Below are 20,004 nucleotides of genomic sequence, written 5' to 3'. Positions count from 1 at the left end.
CGCAGATTGATTTGAACTGAATTTTACACTGCATTTTAGTATGCTTGTGTGGGAGAGGTGCTCTGGTAGCCAGGATGGCGGAGGGGGGCTCCAGGGTGGGATTAGGTAGATTGTTTGTTTTGTTATTGGATGCATTATCATGAAACTAGAAGTGCTTAAGTTACAAAAAAAGGGGGGGCGTGATAAGCAATTTTATATTCACATCTGAAAACAAATGACATAACAAAGAGAGAGAAGCAGATGTGTTGACATAACAAATACATTTTATTAATTCACAAAAAATAGATAAAAACATTTAAAAACCCCTAATGGAGGGAATGATAACAAGGAAGGTCTCCCCGCAATAGGGTAATATTAGATGTACAAATTGTCAGGATATTAATCTAATATACACTCACCGGCCACTTTATTAGGTACACCATGCTAGTAACGGGTTGGACCCCCTTTTGCCTTCAGAACTGCCTCAATTCTTCGTGGCATAGATTCAACAAGGTGCTGGAAGCATTCCTCAGAGATTTTGGTCCATATTGACATGATGGCATCACACAGTTGCCGCAGATTTGTTGTCTGCACATCCATGATGCGAATGTTCAAGAAACCAGTCTGAGATGATTCCAGCTTTATGACATGGCGCATTATCCTGCTGAAAGTAGCCATCAGATGTTGGGTACATTATGGTCATAAAGGGATGGACATGGTCAGCAACAATACTCAGGTAGGCTGTGGCGTTGCAACGATGCTTAATTGGTACCAAGGGGCCCAAAGAGTGCCAAGAAAATATTCCCCACACCATGACACCACCACCACCACCAACCTGAACTGTTGATACAAGGCAGGATGGATCCATGCTTTCATGTTGTTGATGCCAAATTCTGACCCTACCATCCGAATGTCGCAGCAGAAATCGAGACTCATCAGACCAGGCAACGTTTTTCCAATCTTCTACTGTCCAATTTCGATGAGCTTGTGCAAATTGTAGCCTCAGTTTCCTGTTCTTAGCTGAAAGGAGTAGGACCCGGTGTGGTCTTCTGCTGCTGTAGCCCATCTGCCTCAAAGTTCGACGTACTGTGCGTTCAGAGATGCTCTTCTACCTACCTTGGTTGTAACGGGTGGCGATTTGAGTCACTGTTGCCTGTCTATCAGCTCGAACCAGTCTGCCCATTCTCCTCTGACCTCTGGCATCAACAAGGCATTTCCGCCCACAGAACTGCCGCTCACTGGATGTTTTTTCTTTTTCGGACCATTCTCTGTAAACCCTAGAGATGGTTGTGCGTGAAAATCCCAGTAGATCAGCAGTTTCTGAAATACTCAGACCAGCCCTTCTGGCAACAACAACCATGCCACGTTCAAAGGCACTCAAATCACCTTTCTTCCCTATACTGATGCTCGGTTTGAACTGCAGGAGATTGTCTTGACCATGTCTACATGCCTAAATGCCGCCATGTGATTGGCTGATTAGAAATTAAGTGTTAACGAGCAGTTGGACAGGTGTACCTAATAAAGTGGCCGGTGAGTGTATACTGGAGCTACAAATCAATTTCCTACAAAAGATGATGCACAATCAGCAATAGATTTATAAATGTATTCAATGTTACATAGAATGGGAACTATTTCCCAATAAGGTAACAAATAAAGTGCAACGTGCAATAGTGTAGCCACCAAGTAATAAGATAAATAAATATACCTCAATAACAAATATTAATAATTCATCATATTACCTAAAATGATTGAGTCCAAGTAGGAGGGGGGAGACCAGGACTGCCCCACGCGTATCGCCCGCCTGTGTTCACCGCTTTACAAACTGTAGCTCCCATTCCCATCGAGGCGCGTTCCACACATTAGTAAGCAGGACTGCTTCCGGTTAGAAATAACGTGAGTGTGAGACAATAAGAATGTTTGTGTCTCTAGGCAACAAAGACTGACCCTAGCGATCGCATAGGGTCCAGCGTAATGTAAGCAACAAGAATGTTGCAAACAGCTCCTATTCTGTGTGGTAACGCAAATCAACTAAAAGGAGAGAAATGACAAGAAAGGTACTAAGAATGACGATAAGTATATCTAGTGAGAAATAACCCAATACATGATATAAACCTAAAGCGAGTACAATTTGATGGCTTACATGTGCCTAAGTTATTGTCTAAAATACCATAGTGTCAAGGACATATAAACATGTCCTGTATAAAAAATATAGAAAAATAACAAACACACACGTTAGAGTGAAGTATGAAGATTTACATGTGAATAAACAATGCAATCACAACAGTTCATTAAGGACAGACCGGAAATTTTTGATGTATTTACACATAATAAAGCCGGTGCATAACAATAAAGAAAAAAGGAAATATTGTCATCAAGTGAAATAGTGAATTGAAATTATTAATAAACCTCAATTTATTAATGAAAAAACCTAATAATAACAATAAGGATGAATCCCATTATAGAAAGATAAAGGTCAGCAAAACAACTGACCATACACCTTAGTGAAACAAAATAAATAAGGTTGGCGCAGTAGTGAATATCTATACTGTGCTGATCAATAAGTTTGCATACGGCAGGCTTAAAAGATAATATACAATAAATCCATCCCATTAGCTCTAAAATCATAGGGTTTAAATACATCTAACGCTCAATGGGCATAGCTGTAAAGCCCATATATGTATAGGGCATAAACAGTGTCGGCATGATTTTATCGTAAGATTCGGAGAACTAGAAAGCATGTTGGCATGGATCCCAGCATCGAAAGATGCAAGGATCAGCATGACTACTGCCCCTGTACCTTACCAAAACGAGATAAACATGATCAACGCAATATTGGAAATCACTAATGAGTAAAACAATACATGTTAAAATGGCGAACTTCAAGCATTAAACACAATAAAGTGACGGCATAAGATTGAGTGTTCCAGTTAACTCTATTAATCTATAGTCAGAGTGGTTCTAACACAAAGTGAGTATGACCATGAAACCCATATATATAGAGCATGAAAGTATGTCATAATCGACAAATTACCAATAGTGTATCTGCGCTAGGTACCATTGTGGAAGGGCAAAGCGAAAGACATGTACAATGATATAGACATGTTAATAGCGTTACTGGCCGTGTCGAGAAAGCAGCCATCCATTACCAAAAATGATAGGGAAACACTGAATCCAGAATATAATAAGCAAAAATCCCCACTAGGGGGTAAGAGAACGCCGAATCCAACTTTGTACCTAGGTACCATACCCAGAGGGACGAAAGAGTGAAATGAGGAAACAATTCAAAGTATACCCATCTATTGCGATAATACACAGAAAGTAAAATAAGTTATTAAAAAACAAGTGAAAATATGTCATAAAGACATAAGAATATGCAAACCCACTGAAATGAATCATATTATATAGATAAAAAATAAAATAAGATAGAATCAACATGCACTATGTGCTTGAATCTTCGAAATGGAGAGAGGCGGCTCGGCATAGCAACATGTTGCCCCAATAGGGTGGGATATATGAGAAGGAGATATTATACAATTGTAGTGGAGTTATTTTAATTGAACAAAGCAAAAAAACACATCAAAAAATATCTATAAATAAATAAAATAGACAATAGGGACTGACTGTGAACAAAGAATGACCATATATCATGTATTGCATGTATATTGTAGAACATATACTGAAGGTCATCCATATTGTTGATCTAGGACAGTGATGGCGAACCTATGGCACTGGTGCCAGAGGTGGCACTCTGAGCCCTTTCTGTGGGCACCCAGGCCATCGCCCCAGAATGAAGTTCACCAGACAGGACTCACAGAATCTTCCTGCAGAATCTTCCTACAATGATAGACAAATTTGCCCTCCTCCTTTCAACTGCATTGGTGTCTTTAGGAGGCTGAATGAATGAAAGTTATCATGAACAGGGAGAAATAAATTACTGCTTAAATTGCTGCGCTGGCACTTTGCAATAAATACGTGGCTTTTGGTTGAAGTTAGGGCACTGAGGCTCTAGAAGGTTCGCCATCACTGATCTAGGAGAAATGTCCAATTCACATAAAAGGATGGTTTGTTGTAGCAGTGCTCTAGGTATTGGTACAGGTAGTAGAGGAGTTTCAATGTTGAAGTAGAACTAATTCTTCCATAAATACTGTGAGAATATTAGACAGTGAGAAAAGTGTGCCTCCTGGATAAGAAAGAATACATTAGTGACTAAAAACAACAAAAAGGTGAGCCAAATGTAGGGGGCGCAATAACACAAACCAAACATTAAGGGGTCCAAACCACGAGCAAAATAGTGAGAGAGTAACTGTGTAGCTTAATAATGTAAGACTGAACCGTATATAAAGTGTAGGAAAAAAGCTCGTGAGCCGTGACATATAGCTAATAAGCAAATAAGAATGGAATAGAGAAAAGAGTAAAGCTTAAGCCAAAAAAAATGAGAATATCATTCACTAAGTGCTCTACATTCTTTACATTTTTTATTTTTTATAATGACCTCTAAACAATAGTTCTTAATTGAGACCGTTTGGGGCAACAGTGTCCTACGTGTCGATCCATCTAGACCCCCTATAAGAAGTTGGGGTACTGGATCCCCACCTTGGAAGTTTTGTGATATATCTTCTCTAAGCCAAGGATATGGGGGTCCTGTGTGCGACTCCTGTGGAAATGAAGGAAGTGAGAAGCGACCGAGGTGAGAGTTTTCCCTTTTTGTAGGTCAGATGCCGTTGTGTTGATAGTAGACAGATTTTGTTAACATCTCCTGCGTAGCTCTTGAGGGGTTTGACCCACATACAATTTCAGGCAGGGGCACAAAAATACATAAACGACCCCCTTGGTTTTACAATGTATGTAATCCCTGAACTTAAAGTTCTCATGATGTGTCGGGTCATGAAATTCGAATGCACGTATCAAATGTGGGCATACCGAACAGTTGCCGCATGGGTAGGAGCCAACCAAATACATACCTCTACCCAATGAAGAGGGACGTTGAAAATCACTATTGGTGAGGACATCTTTAAAGTTACGGGAGCGTCATGCTGTGAGTTTGGGTTTGTCTGTAAAGGGAATCTTGCATCACTTTTGAGGATCCCCCAGTTTTTGTTCAAATATCATACCAGTGTCACCGCACTGGTTATTGGACACTATGACTAACCTAGGTTTGGAATCTGTCTAACAGGTCTTTGTTTGGAGGAGGTCCCTGCGTTCACTCAACTAGGCTTTTGTGAAATTATCTTCCGTGGGTATCCCCGGTCCTTAAACTGAGAAGTCAGATCCCGTGCGTGTCGTCTGAAACCAGAGTTGTTGCTACAGTTTCTTTTGAGTCTTAGAAACTGTCCAGTGGGTATTCCATTCCTTAGGTGTCGAGGGTGAAAACTGGAGAAATGCAAAAGGTTGTTAGTCGCTGTAGCCTTACGGAAAAGAGAGGTTGTCAAAGCTTGTAGGTAATGGTAATGTCCAGAAAGTCGACCGATGAAGTTGATATGTGGGACGTAAGCTTAATATTCCATGGGTTGTTATTCAAGCCCGAAATAAAATTCTGGCAGTCCTCCCTAGAACCAGTCCAAAAGAGAATGTCATCTATGTACAGGAACCAACCGGACACCATGGTCCTGTAGGTATCCAGGCGATAGACATTCTCCCTCCACCATCCCAAAAATAAGTTGGCATATGAGGGAGCATATTTGACTCCCATAGCTGTGCCGGACACTTGTTTAAAGTGCGATCGAACACAAAGTAGTTTTGGTGTAGGACCAGGAAAAGAAGGTCAAGGAGGAAAGAGTCATGCCTCCTGTCCAAAGACCATTGCTTATCCAAGAAATAAGTTATCGCCTCTAGGCCTACATTGTATTCAATAATGGTATATACAAGGCTTCCACGTCCAGAGTGACCAATAAGATGGGGACAGAGGTCCTGAAATTTTCCAATTGCTGAATCAGGTGTGTTGTGTCCCGAACATAGGATTCCAACCTGTAGACCAAAGGTTGCAGATAATAATCAAGGTAGGAACAGAGCTTCTCATTTAGACCTCCTATCCCTGAGATGATTGGTCGTCCCAGAGGTTTTTCCAAAGATTTGTGAACTTTGGGAAGCATGTAAAAAGTGGGAATGGTGGGTTTCCAGTAGTAAGGAATTTCAGCTCACCCTTATTCAGAATACCCACCCGAAAAGCTGCTGTCAAGAGGCAATCTATTTTTTCTTTGAAGACTGAAGTAGGAGCGGGAGGTAGGCTACTTTAATAAAGTGCTTTAATAAAAATACAAAATTAGAAAAACTTCTGTGGGGAACCTGGAAATGTATCTGTCCCTCTTTTCTAAGTTGTGAGGAATGGTTAAGAGGGACTATCAGTTCTCTGTTCTGGTGATTGGTGGAGTATCTTATTGTTTTGACACCCAGAGCAGACATTGATCTCCTACCCTACAGATAGAGGATACATGCATTTTATTACAAAATCCCTTTAATATGGAGATGATTTATAAAGTCTGTTAAGTGGCACTCTCCCCAGCTCCTGGGGAAGCCTAACCATTGCCTTGTTTTATACTCTGGGCTATTGACTGACTATATGATGAGTGTTCCACCCCTATTATGTCCTAAAAGGACCCTATAATATATTATTGTTTCATGATACAGCACCGCTCCATTGTCCATGCCCTTGTGTATCCTAAAGCACAATTCTATCATCTGAGCCTGAGCTCCTTAGCTGTTGCAATGGACAATGACAGCTGATAGCTTGCCCAATAAGCAATGCTTCTTCCAAGAACTTTAGCTGTGAAGAAAAAACACTTCCTCGCCTTTCCCCTGAATTTGGTGCTCTCCAGCCTTGCTGTCTGACCCCTGCAACCACTTCCCCTTCTATAAAAACTACCCTCCCCCATGCAGTTTGCAAATCTGGATGGTTATTATTTGTAAAGCGCTACAGAATTTGATAGCGCTATATAAATAAAGATTATTAAAGTATTATGGGTGGTTTTACATTTGTTAGTCTATTGTGCGCTTTATGCTATTTCCCTGTCTAGAAGATAACTACATTGCTATCTTGTACCTCCTGACAGATACATAGTGATATTTTCTGACCCTATTCATTTCTACCAATAAAACCTTCTGTTTTTGAAGATTTACCGTGGGAAGATTATTCAGTAATCTAGTTGTACAGGCGATAGCTACTATTGTGGACCTTGGTTCCGTTAGAAGTTCAGCTTCAACATTCCTTTGTAAAACATGAAATGAATCAATATTTTTTTAAAAATGCTGCTTTTAGGATGAATTATATTCTGTGATTATTACCAATATGTATTCCTGAGTAAACAGTGTTCAGAAAAAAGTATATGGGGTAGAAATTATGATTCCAATCCAGTAAGATTTTTGACAATAGTAATAGGTTTTTTTTTAAAACGTAGAACCTATAATATATTAATTTAAAACTGAATGAATCTTAAAAGAGTTTTTTTTCAGGGCTTTTATTTTCATAATCTATGGGAGAGGTCATCAACAGCAGATTAGTGGGTTTCCAACACGGTAAAGCCTCATATACTGCCAACTAGGTGCCGATGTGTAAGAAACACATATGGCATGCTTTGTACAGCACGCCCAGAGCTTATTTCTCTGAAACCTTTTCCCCAACTTTAGCATATAAAAAGGTGTACGGTAGAAGGATCTCCAGTTGTGATCTATGGTAATGAATGAGCTAATAGCATCAACCCTAGCGGTCTATGGTAGACAGATTGATAGGAATATCTGTGGTGGTTTAGAAGTTTCAAGCAGGGGCATGCCTGAATAAAATCTGCTTGTAACCACAGTGGGACCTAGTGCAGTCTTCATATGCCATGTGTCCACTCCTGTGATGACCTACCTGCAAGGCCTGCTGAAACCAGGTACACCCTGCATTCTGTGATGCCTTTAGGCCTAGTGCTCACCACGTCTGCATATCATGGGCTGAAAAAAAAACAGGCCCCTGGTCCATCTTTTATGCCTGTGTGTCATTGGCGTGTGAGGTCAACTCAACTCGCCGGTGACAGAGGAAAGGACTGGCCGAGTATGAAACCATTAGAAGTAAATGGGGACTTGTACAAGTTGATGAAAGAACACATATTACACTACAGGAATAATTACCACAGTGATATGACAGCACCAAAATGCTACATTACAGAGTTAATAATGTGTTATGTCACCATACTGGCAACATGGCGATGTCATTTTCCAGGATAATAAACTCAGTGATGCCACAGTGAACTATTAATAGTCTTGTCACGGGTGCTCCCGCGATCCCTGTCTCGGATCGTGGGTGCACCCGTGCCTCCCCGGGGTCCGGTGGCCGGCTTCTAGGGCGCGCACCGCCGGCTCGCTAAGATTTAAAGGGCCAGTGCGCCATTAATTGGCGCTGGCCATTTGACTAATGCTATATAAGCCTGCCTCTTCCTGCAAGCCCTTGCCGGATCTTTGTGCCTCACAGCCTGAGAGAAAGCTATTCTGCGATTTGCCTGCGATTCCTGTGTCTCCTGTGTACCTGACCTCCTCCGTGTTCCAGTGTTACCTGAGCTCCTCTGTGTTCCTGTGTTACCTGAGCTCCTCCGTGTTCCCGTGTACCAGTGTTCCTCCGTGCTGCTGTCCTGTGTGCTGTGTTCCCGTACCCTTCTGCTTGGACCTCCTGTTGCTGACTCTGGACTGGAATCTGACGTTGCACCTCTGCCGCCTGCCCTGACCTTGTGCCTGGACTTCAACCACGAGATTGTCTGCCGTCTCTGTACTTCTACCTTGGCCACCACTGCAGACAAGTCACGCCTGAGGAACGACCTGGTGGTACCACGCCGTAGCTTGTCTAACCCGCCTTGCGGCGGGCTCTGGTGAGAACTGGGCACCACTTAGACTCCGGTCCCAGGTAGTGGCTTGCGTCATCGTCTGCAGTGGTCCAGAGGATCCACACCTGCAAGCCTGACAGTAAGATCCGGCCATGGATCCCGCTGAGGTTCCGTCTCCCAGCCAGCCAAATCTTGCCACTATTGTGATCCACCAGTCTCGGCAGATTGCTGCTCAGCGAGATCAACTGGAGCAAGTCACCGCCATGCTTCAGCAACTGTTAGCTAACCAGCAACAGCAACAGGTCCCTGAGGCTGCTCTTGCGACACCTGCTTGTCTGCCTGCTCTTGAACCTAGAATGCGGTTGTCTATGCCCAGCAAGTATGACGGCGATCCCAAGATGTGCCAGAGTTTTATTACTCAGTGCTCCCTGCACATAGAACTTATGCCGACCCAATTCGTCACTGAGCGATCCAAGGTGGCATTTATAGTCAGCCTTCTCTCTGGGAATGCCTTGGCCTGGGCTACTCCCCTTTGGGATAAGAACGACCCAGTTACGGCTTCTCTTGCAACCTTTTTGTCTGAATTCCGTTCAGTATTTGAAGAACAGGCTCAGGGGGAATTGCTCCGTGGGAGAGTATGCGTTCCAGTTCCGTACCTTAGCGTCGGAACTTTCCTGGAACGACGCGGCCTTGTCTGCAGCTTTTAAGAAGGGTTTATCCTCTCAGGTTAAGGACGCTCTGGCTGCTCATGATCTACCATCTTCTCTGATTGGGCTCATCTCCCTTGCCACCCGGATTGATGTGCGCTTCAGGGAGCGTGCCGAAGAGTCACGTTTCGAGCAGACTCCAGTCCGTCCATGACGCCTTCCTCGACTAGCTCCTGTCTTCCAAACACCGTTCCAGTGTCCAGTCGTACCACCTGCAGAGGAGTCTATGGAGGTGGATAGAGCCAAATTGTCTCCTCAGGAGCGTATCAGAAGACGCCAAGGAAACCTTTGCCTCTATTGCGGTAGTCCTGAGCATTTTCTTGCATCTTGTCCTATCCGACCCCAACGCCCGGGAAACGCCAGCTAGGGTTCTTGGGAGAAGCGTCCCTAGGTGTAAACAGTGCTTCTCCACGCCTGTTGATTCCGGTGCTGCTCAGCGTTGGTTCCGGCAATCAGACCCAGGTCTCTGCCTTCCTGGACTCTGGCTCCGCAGGGAATTTCATGGATGCTTCACTAGTTTCCCGGTATCGCATTCCAGTGGTCCTACCCGATAAGCCACTGGTTATTTCCTCAGTTAGTGGACAAGTTCTCTCAGATCCGGTACGATACCACACTGGGCCGATACCTATGCAAGTCGGTGCTTTACACAAGGAGAATCTGCCACGCTCTACCTCGTCCCTCCTGCTGGGTTCCATGGTTGCAGTGCCACGCACCCGTCCTTAATTGGAAGGTGGGAGAAGTTCTCCGTTGGGGGCCTGAATGACTGTCAGTCTCGTTGCCTAGAAGTTCCTCACCCAGTATCTGTCTTGCCAACTACCCAGGTTGACAAGCCTCTGAAGAAACTTCCAGCATGCTACCGAGACTATGCCGATGTTTTTTCTGAAAAACCACCTGGTTGACAAAGGCTCGTGTATCGAGCCGAAAACGCGTTCCTGTTTTTGTGTCCCTGCACTTCATGCTGTAAGTTTATCTTACCATTAAAACACGATTTGCATTTATTTGCGAGTGCCGGGATTTTCTTTGCTACTGACTCTGAGGCCCAGGCCGTACCCGGAGCACCGCACACCTACAGAGTGCCGTCCATCTCCTGTTGTACTAATAATAAACAATGATTCCACAGTCAGGGGTGAACCTAAACTCTCTGCTGCCTAAACGGCACCCTCTCCATTCCATCCTATAATAATGTATCAGGTTATTTATTTAGTCAGTGGGTTTTCCAGGCGGTGTTTCAAACCCATAATGACATCCAGTATGAAGAGATGTTATTTTTAAGTGTCATGCCCTGCTTTGTAGTAGCCCTGATGAAACTTAGCACATAATAATGAAAATATACTTTACAAAACCCTCTATCACTTTTTACGCCCCACTCCTACCCCAAACCTCTATACCTCAAATCTCAATACCCCACCTTTCCACAAGGCAACACTTAACCACCTATTTGGTTTTTAGATTTGTTATTTATTTTTTTCAAATAATTCAAATGCTATATGTTTTCTGGATTTCTGTCTGAGCCCATTCTTCTTTACATCTTTTTGCCATTTATCAACACCCCACTGTAATAGTTCCGAATTCTCATATCTCATGAAGTATGTTAATATTGTTGTATTTTTTTTTGTTTTCCTAGTCATACTAGGGAGATTTTATATTGCAGATTAATTTTTAGAAATCAATAAAACTTGAAAAACATATCGGACTGGATCTCTTGTCTGCTGGAAAAGCATTAGAGAATATTCCAGTATTGTAGATTCCCCAAATACACAGAGTGATTGTCCTCACACTGATGTGCTCTCTGCAGGGCCGGATCAAGGTTGGTGGGGGCCCCTGGGCGCAAAATATGGTGGGGGCCCCCATCGAATGTAGTCCAGACAGGGAACAGCAATCGCTACATACCACTCCCCAGCAACTACTGTATACACCTCCCCCAGCAATCACTGTATACACCTTCACCAGCAATCACTGTATACACCTTCCCCAGCAATCACTGTATACAGCTCCCCCAGTAATCACTATATACAGCTCCATCAGCAATCACTATATACAGCTCCCCAAGCAATCACTATATACTGCTCCCCCAGCAATCGCTGTTTACAGCTCCCCCAGCAATCACTATATACAGCTAACCCAGCAATCACTGTATACAGCTCCCCCAGCAATCACTATATACAGTTCCTTCAGCAATCACTATATACAGCTCGCCCAGCAATCACTATATACAGCTTCCCCAGCAATCACTATATACAGCCCCCCCAGCAATCACTGTATACAGCTCCCCCCGCAATCACTATATACAGCTCCCCCAGCAATCACTATATACAGCTCCCCCAGCAATCACTATATACAGCTCCCTCAGCAATCACTGTATACAGCTCCCCCAGCAATCACTGTATACAGCTCCCCCAGCAATCACTGTATACAGCGCCCCCAGCAATCACTATATACAGATCCCTCAGCAATCACTATATACACCCCTCCAGCAATCACTGTCTACAGCTCCTCCAGCAATCACTATATACAGCTCCCTCAGCAATCACTATATACACCCCCCCAGTAACCACTATATACAGCTCCCGCAGCAATCACTATATACAGCTCCCGCAGCAATCACTATATACAGCACCCCCAGCAATCACTATATACAGCACCCCCAGCAATCACTATATACAGCTCCCAGCAATCACTATATACAGCTCCCCCAGCAATCACTATATACAGCTCCCCCAGCAATCACTATATACAGCTCCCTCAGCAATCACTGTATACAGCTCCCCCAGCAATCACTGTATACAGCTCCCCCAGCAATCACTGTATACAGCGCCCCCAGCAATCACTATATACAGCTCCCTCAGCAATCACTATATACACCCCTCCAGCAATCACTGTCTACAGCTCCTCCAGCAATCACTATACACAGCTCCCTCAGCAATCACTATATACACCCCCCCAGTAACCACTATATACAGCTCCCCCAGCAATCACTATATACAGCTCCCGCAGCAATCACTATATACAGCACCCCCAGCAATCACTATATACAGCTCCCCCAGCAATCACTATATACAGCTCCCCCAGCAATCACTATATACAGCTCCCCCAGCAATCACTATATACAGCTCCCCCAGCAATCACTGTATACAGCTCCTCCAGCAATCACTATATACATCTCCCCAAGCAGCTGCTATATAAAGCTTCCCCTAACTATATACAGTCCCCCTATAATAACTATACACCCCTATAACACTATACACCCCTATAATAACTATATACTGTCCCCCTATAACTATATACACCTCCTATTACTATATACAGTCCCCCTATAATAACTATACACCTCTATAATAACAATATACTGTCCCCCTATAACTATATACACCCCCTATAAATATATACAGTCCCCCTTATAACTATACACCCCTATAATAACTATATACTGTCCCCCTATAACTATATACACCCCCTATAACTATATACTGTCCTCCTATAACTATATACACCCCCTATAACTATATACAGTCTCCCTATAATAACTACACACCCCTATAAATGTATACAGTCCTCCTATAATAACTATACACCCCTATAATAACTATATACTGTCCCCCTATAACTATATACACCCCCTATAACTGTATACAGTCCTCCTATAATAACTATACACCCCTATAATAACTATATACTCCCCTTTAACTATATAGAGTCCCCTATAATAACTATATACCCCCTTAAACTATATACAACCCCTATAACTAAATACAATCCCTCTATAACAACTATATACAACACCCTCCCCCCCATAATAAATATATACAGACAATCCCCCTAGAATTAACTATATACAGTCATAGATAAAATAAAATTGTTCTCACCTTCCAGCATTCCCCCCGTCATCATCATGCTTCTCGGTGTCGGATGTAAACAAAGATGGCGGCGCCCTGCTACAAGCGTCGTCGTCGTCGTGGCGCCGTGACGTCACACGCTGAGACGTTACGCACTGCGCCGCTAGCGGCAGGGGGCCGCCATCTTTGTTAATATGCGATCGTCTATGGCAGAGCAGGAAACTTATTGTTCCCTCGCTCTGCCATAGAAGAAAGTGAGGAACATCGGCACGAATCGGCCGGGGTGCCCGAAGCCAAGTACACCGTTGGCGATTCGGGCGACCGCCCGATTCGCCCACATTTGGTGGGGGCCCCTTTAAAGGGCTTGGTGGAGGGGGCCCCTGGCTCTCTGCACTGAACTGCATCACAGCCCTTCCCCTCTGCTCTGAGAGAAGGTTGTAGTACTCAATCAGGAGCCTGCTACAGATTTTAATTAGAGCTTAGGGTCTATGGAGCAGCTTTAATTTCAGTCAAGCTATAAGCCTGGAACATTGGGGCTCATTTACCAAGGGTCCGAACATCGCACTTTCGTCGGGTTTTCTGAATACTTCTGATTTGCGCTGAATTCCCCCGGGATTTTGGCGCACACGATCGGATTGTGGCGCATGTTATTCTTCATATTTAAAACATGTGTTATCTGACTTATGAGCATGCTCTTTTACCCCAGGATGAAGCCTTTTTCACCCGCTGTGTTCCCCTTATATTCTTTGTGAGCTCATTTGCATGTTCTGGTAAGAGCTGACAGTGAGTGAATTTTACTCCCCTTAAATAGTCCATAGTGGGGACCTTTGAGCAGGAAGTGGGTTTATCACCTTTCCTAGATGAAGGCTAAAACTTTAGACCGTTTATAATGCCGGCAATTGATTCATCTTATAACCACTTAATACTGACTTGTAATGATGTGTAAAGGGAAAATCTAGCACAAGAATAGCTGGCGAAACAAATAGTGGGGTTCCAGTCATGGGTGGGTCGAGGCTATAATGAATAATATTGTATTTCTTACAGTGGTCCCTGGGGATTATCTAGTAACTTTGCTGCTTTCTAATAAACTTTGTGTTTTATCTTCTCATTATTTTCATGTTGTATTTTTGATGTTAGGCCCCCAGGGCATAAACTGTTGTGATTTTCTCACTTACAGTTGATAGACAAGAGACAAGAGAACAAAACTAAGACAAACCAGTCTCTTAGTAAATGTAGAATCTCCAATCTTTATTAGTGCTCAGCCGCATATATCAAATACAGAGTCATCAGGAAAAGGGTGCGTGACAAGGAGATAGAATACTGCAATGCTATTGACCATAATGAATTTTACCAGTACATTCTCCAAAAAGGTTAACTATTTCTTCTCAGAGGCCTTGTTTATACTAATTTCCCAGAGAAGAAGACTCGGGCAAGCCAAAACATAAGATAAGCAGGTGCTAGAGCAAAAAGATAGGACAAGAGTGAAGGACAGACTTGCCTCTCATTAAATGTCAAGGAGAAGCTGGCAGGCGAGCAAACAGGTTACATAAAAATGAAGTTTGAATCATGACTTTAGCTGGAGAGTGCTTGACCCCTGGCTAATACTTGCTCCAAAATGGCGGCTTGCTCCAAAATGGCCGCTGTTTGGTTCTCTTGGTCTAAGATGGCCTCTGTAGAGGAATATATCACTAACACAGTATAATATACTATACTGCTATGCTTTGTGAACTTTTTTTTAATACATTTTTCTATGTAATAATTCTGCTTAGGCCTCTTTCACACTGCCGTATGCTCGCCTGGCCATAGCCAGCTCACTCTACACAATTTAGAAAATGATCTCAAATGACAAGTACTCTTTAAAATGAAAGTCCAAGTAAAAAAAAAATCACAACCCTTCTAAATGTTAGAAAAATTTAAATATATTTGATATAACAACATCCAAGCTGTACAGAGTAAGTAAGTATCTAGTTCATCATACATTATAGAAAGATAAATTATTTTAAATTTGTTACTCTCTCCCATTAATATAGTCTGTAGCTGCCCATGTGATGCTTGCCTGTGGCATGGGTAAGATAGAACAGCTGCACTGCAGGGAAATGTGTGTCTCTCACACTCTGCATCACTTATTAGTGATGGGAATTAGACTCCGCTCACAAAGAAGAGCCAGCTCTTCTGACTCCTGAACGGCTCCCTTTTAAATATATAATAGGGAGCCTTAGTCCAGCCAGTCACCCCATTCCACACCACTTTTAACCCCATTTTATCATGTTAAAGGGAGCGTGGTGAGCCGTTTAGGGGCGGGGGATTTGCAGGTAGAGAGAGATTTGTGCTGCTGGTTATTCATGTCAGTATTGTGTGAACTAGGGCATGTTGACCAATGCATTCATTTAAATGTTGACCAGACAGATGAGCTGGCCGAATCCCCAAACCCTTTGGCTGAGGTATTTGTGTTTCTAGGTCAGGGAAAGGGGAGTAAACTACTACCTAACCCGATACTGGCTTTTGTTACCAAGAACTAAAGAACCAGCTATATTAAAAATTCAACTGCCCGATCCTTATCTCCGCCAGAAATTTTTCTTTTTGCATGGAAAGTTACTTCTTGGATGGGGCAACAGTATACCTGCTCAACCTGCTACACCACACCACAAATGTCCCTTTCACATTAAAGGGGTGATTCCTCACGGTTTCTAGATCTCTGCTTGCTGTTCAGCCATATACTGTATGCAATACTAATGGAATACTATAATAATAATTATAATACTATGCAGGCAGAGATTGATCTAATAGCCAGTTCTCAGCACTCTTGTTGTTTCCTGTTGTTTTCTTCACTATGTAAAACTTTGCCACAACTTAGTAAGCCTGATCCTGTCCTGAACCGACTGCATAGAAATCACCATGAATCATCTCAATTGTCTCATGTAGATTTGAAATGTCAGCTTGTACACACGTATTATATTCAGCATTTCACAGCCAGTCCGTCCGCCCCCTGCACCTCATTTGTCATATGATCCAAAACCACAGAATCAGCAGAAAATATACACTCATTTAACCAAGTACAAATACATGCGAGACAAAAGCTATACGTGTCCCTAAATGGTAGAATCCAAGAATCTGAAAGAGCTTGTCCAGAATTTTTTTGTTTTCTAATAGACATTAATGACAATAAATTACAACATTCTGTTAAAGTCAAAAAATTAATATAGCATCATAGTGTACATAGGCTCCAATGGACTAAACACAGAAACAGCTATAGACTGTGCATGTTATGGGTGAAAACCTCTCCAATCACATATAGGCAGGTTGTCAGAAATTATAACTGTTATAGATATTTCTCAGGTTAGGGTGGGTGGATCTTGTGTGATAACAATGTACAGTAATTATATACAGATATAGATATATATTGTATCATGGTGTAATTAATTAAGAAGGTAAGGGGTGTCTGACTACTTCTCAGATCACAAAGAGGCAGGTTGTTAGCAGTTATAGTGATAATAAATGTATTGCATTTAGGCTGCAGGGTGACTTGGACAAACTGAATGTTTGGTCATCCACTTGCCAAATGAGGTTCAATGCGGATAAATGTAAGGTTATGCACTTGGGGGCTAATAATCCACAGGCAACATATGTCCTTGAGGGAGTAAATCTGGGAGAGTCCCTTGTTGAGAAAGACCTGGGGGTACTAGTAGATAATAGATTAAATAACACCATGCAACGTCAATCAGCTGCCTCTAAAGCCAGTAGGATCTTGTCATGTATCAAAAGTGGTATGGACTCTCGTGATAGGGATGTAATATTACCACTGTACAAGGCATTGGTTCGGCCTCACTTGGAATATGCTGTCCAGTTCTGGGCCCCGGTCCATAAAAAGGATACCCTGAGCTGAAGAGGGTACAACGTAGAGACACAAAAATGATAAGGGGTATGGAGGGTCTTAGTTATGAGGAAGGATTAAAACAACTAGATTTATTTAAAAGAGACAACTACAGGGGACATGATTAATTTATATAAATATATGAATGGTCCGTACAAAAATATTGTGGAAAGTTTGGAGAACCACCACAGGTGACAGGGCTTTTTTTTTTACAGAGAAGTGTCAATCGGTGGAATAGCCTGCCTCACGCGCAGCTTCAGGAAAGGACTGGAAGCCTTTTTACACCTAAGTAACATTGACAGTTATGTTATATAGAATTTTTTTCCCTTAAATCCCTACCTCTTCCAATCCTTCCCCTTGATTGGTTGAACTAAATGAACATGTGCCTTTATAAACCGTATAAACTATGTAACTATAAGGTGTCCGGACCACATATCTGATCACAATATGTTGAGATTACTATTATATTCAGTGACTTCATTAAGAAGGGACAAACTTTTAGTCATGATATAGAGGCTTTCAATATATTCAGCTGTATCACAGATCTAAAAGTATAAGTAAGGAAGAATATTTAAGGGTAAATAGGTATCAGGTTGTGGAATTCCTCGGGAATATAAAAGGGAAAAGAAAATCACTATCTAAAATCTACAAATATAAGTATTTGCAGCACAATAGTAAAAGAAAGTGGGAAGAGGATATTGGGACCCTGTGAGAAAACCAATGGGCAAGTATATATCAGAATGTTGGTAGCGTGTCCACCCCCTAACCCCTCAAACTAATTCAGATTAAAATCATATATAGATTATATTATACCCCCAAAAAGATAAATTACTTTAAGAAAAAACGAACAGAAAAGTGTCTCAGAATTAAATGCAGATTTTCTGCATATGATTTGGAATTGTCGGCAGGTTTTGGAATTCTGGGAGGGAATCCACTCGGAGGTGTGTAAATTCTCTGGATTAGATATTCCTAAGGTACCGGATGTGTTGGTCCTTGGAAATACTGCCGATATAACTGGCTCTAAAGATCAAGTCCAATGGTTATTGGTGGCCTTACAGATAGCCAGAGGTATGTTGATATATGGATGGAAATCCACCAGACCGTTAGAAATTGAAGAGTGGTACAATAGGTTGAATAGAATCAAAATGTTTGAAAGGATTAAACATATAGAGGCAAAGAAAGAGATGGTGTGGAAAAGGAGATGGCTATGTGAGGAAGATACCTAAGTCTCCCTAGTTGGTTCATAAAGTTTCCCCCTTTTTTTTTTCTTTTTTTTTTTTCCTCTCTCTTTCTTCTTTTTTCTTGCTGCCGAGTGGGGGGGGGGGGGGGAGATGGGTTTAGTGAATGAATGGGAAGAACATGCATTTAATGGTAAACGGAATAATGGCTGCTACACTTTATTAAGATCGTTAACTATATTGAATGGTGTATTGAAGGTTACTATTATTGGTGTATAAGCCATATTGTTCTTGTTTTTTTATCTGTAAATTTTCATGTTAATACTTAAAAAAACTAAATAAAGAGATTTAAAAAAAAAAAAAAAGGTTGTGTTCAGATGTGCGAATCTCATGCCAAATAACATTTTATTGTAGTTGATGATTCAGAATTTTTTCTTATCTCTACTAGGATACAGCATTTTAAGAAATGTATCAAGTTTATCCATGAATGTCGTCTCAGTGGAGGAGGCTGCCTTGTACATTGGTTAGTGGCTCTCGTATCTAAATGTATTTTATTATTGAATATTTTGGGTTTTATTTTATTTAAAAATATTTGCTTGCTGTCAGTGAATTGTATCAGAAATAAACCCATAAAAAAACATAAAAAGCATGTACCAGAAATATTTTGTAGCTTATTTTCTTTTACTTATACTAGCAGAGATAGTGAAAATGGTGAGAATATGAGAAACAGAAAATGTTAGGAGAACTAACATCTGTAGACTGCCATATAAGAATGAAAGGAATGCTGCATGTTCTCTGTTCTCAATATACAGCTTGGCTGGAGTGTCTCGCAGCACCACCATCTTGGTTGCCTATCTGATGACAGTGACAGCGTTTGGCTGGGAAGAATGCCTGTCCGCTGTCAAAGCCGTAAGATCATATGTGGGCCCGAACCTTGGATTTCAACAGCAACTGCAGGAGTATGAAATGACATTAGTGAAAGAGGTAATGCAAAACCATAGAATGTACCAAAGGGGATTTATGATATCTACCACAGACAGGGACCTGCCTGCTTCAGGAGGGGAATTGGGTTGGTCCCATTTGTAAGGAGCACTGAAGACCATAAGGTTTACAAAGAGACTACCATAAAGCTTAAAGGGAGCCTGTCACCAGGGACCTCATTTTCACTAAAGACAGTAGCTGTACAGGAGCACAAAGGTGGGGGCTGAGAGCTGAGCAGTCTGCAGCACAGACAAATTACATGGTTTTTTTTTAAATGCATCCAAACCCCTGGGACTTTACAGAGGATTCAGTCAGGGTGCAAGGTAAGTTATAACACACAATTATATTGTAATGCGAATGCTTAGAGAAAGCAGAAAGCATATTTGCAATGCAACTGTAATGGGCTTCTGTAACTTGTCTTTATTGAAAATTAGGTCCCTGGTGACAGGTTCCCTTTAATCATTAGGAATTACTACTATAAGCACTAATGTAAATCCACTTATTTGGTATATATGATGAAACTGCTATTATAGTAGCTGTTGTAAGGGTGCAATAGGAACATATGAAATGCTGCTACTAGGGGGGACTAATGGTTTTTATGGAAATTAACATAAGCCTGTTACTCCTACCATGTTTCCCCAAAAATAAGACAGTGAGGCACATTTA

The 20,004-nt window shown here is 42.0% G+C and overlaps 1 protein-coding gene across 1 annotated transcript in view; it reads left to right on the top strand.

Moving 5' to 3' along the window:
• The window catches only part of LOC140070486 (dual specificity protein phosphatase 22-A-like), a 52,219-nt gene that overhangs the window by 9,676 nt on the left and 22,539 nt on the right, over positions 1 to 20,004 (top strand). Inside the window, exons 5-6 of the mRNA XM_072117056.1 lie at positions 18,806 to 18,880; positions 19,170 to 19,341. Of these exons, the coding sequence (XP_071973157.1) occupies positions 18,806 to 18,880; positions 19,170 to 19,341 (247 nt within the window). The remainder of the gene's footprint in view (positions 1 to 18,805; positions 18,881 to 19,169; positions 19,342 to 20,004) is intronic.

This window comes from Engystomops pustulosus, chromosome 7 (genome assembly GCF_040894005.1).
Source record: "Engystomops pustulosus chromosome 7, aEngPut4.maternal, whole genome shotgun sequence".
Classification (NCBI taxonomy): Eukaryota; Metazoa; Chordata; class Amphibia; order Anura; family Leptodactylidae; genus Engystomops; species Engystomops pustulosus.
Note: the sequence above shows the minus strand (reverse complement) of the source record. Positions and strands in the feature narration are given on the sequence as shown.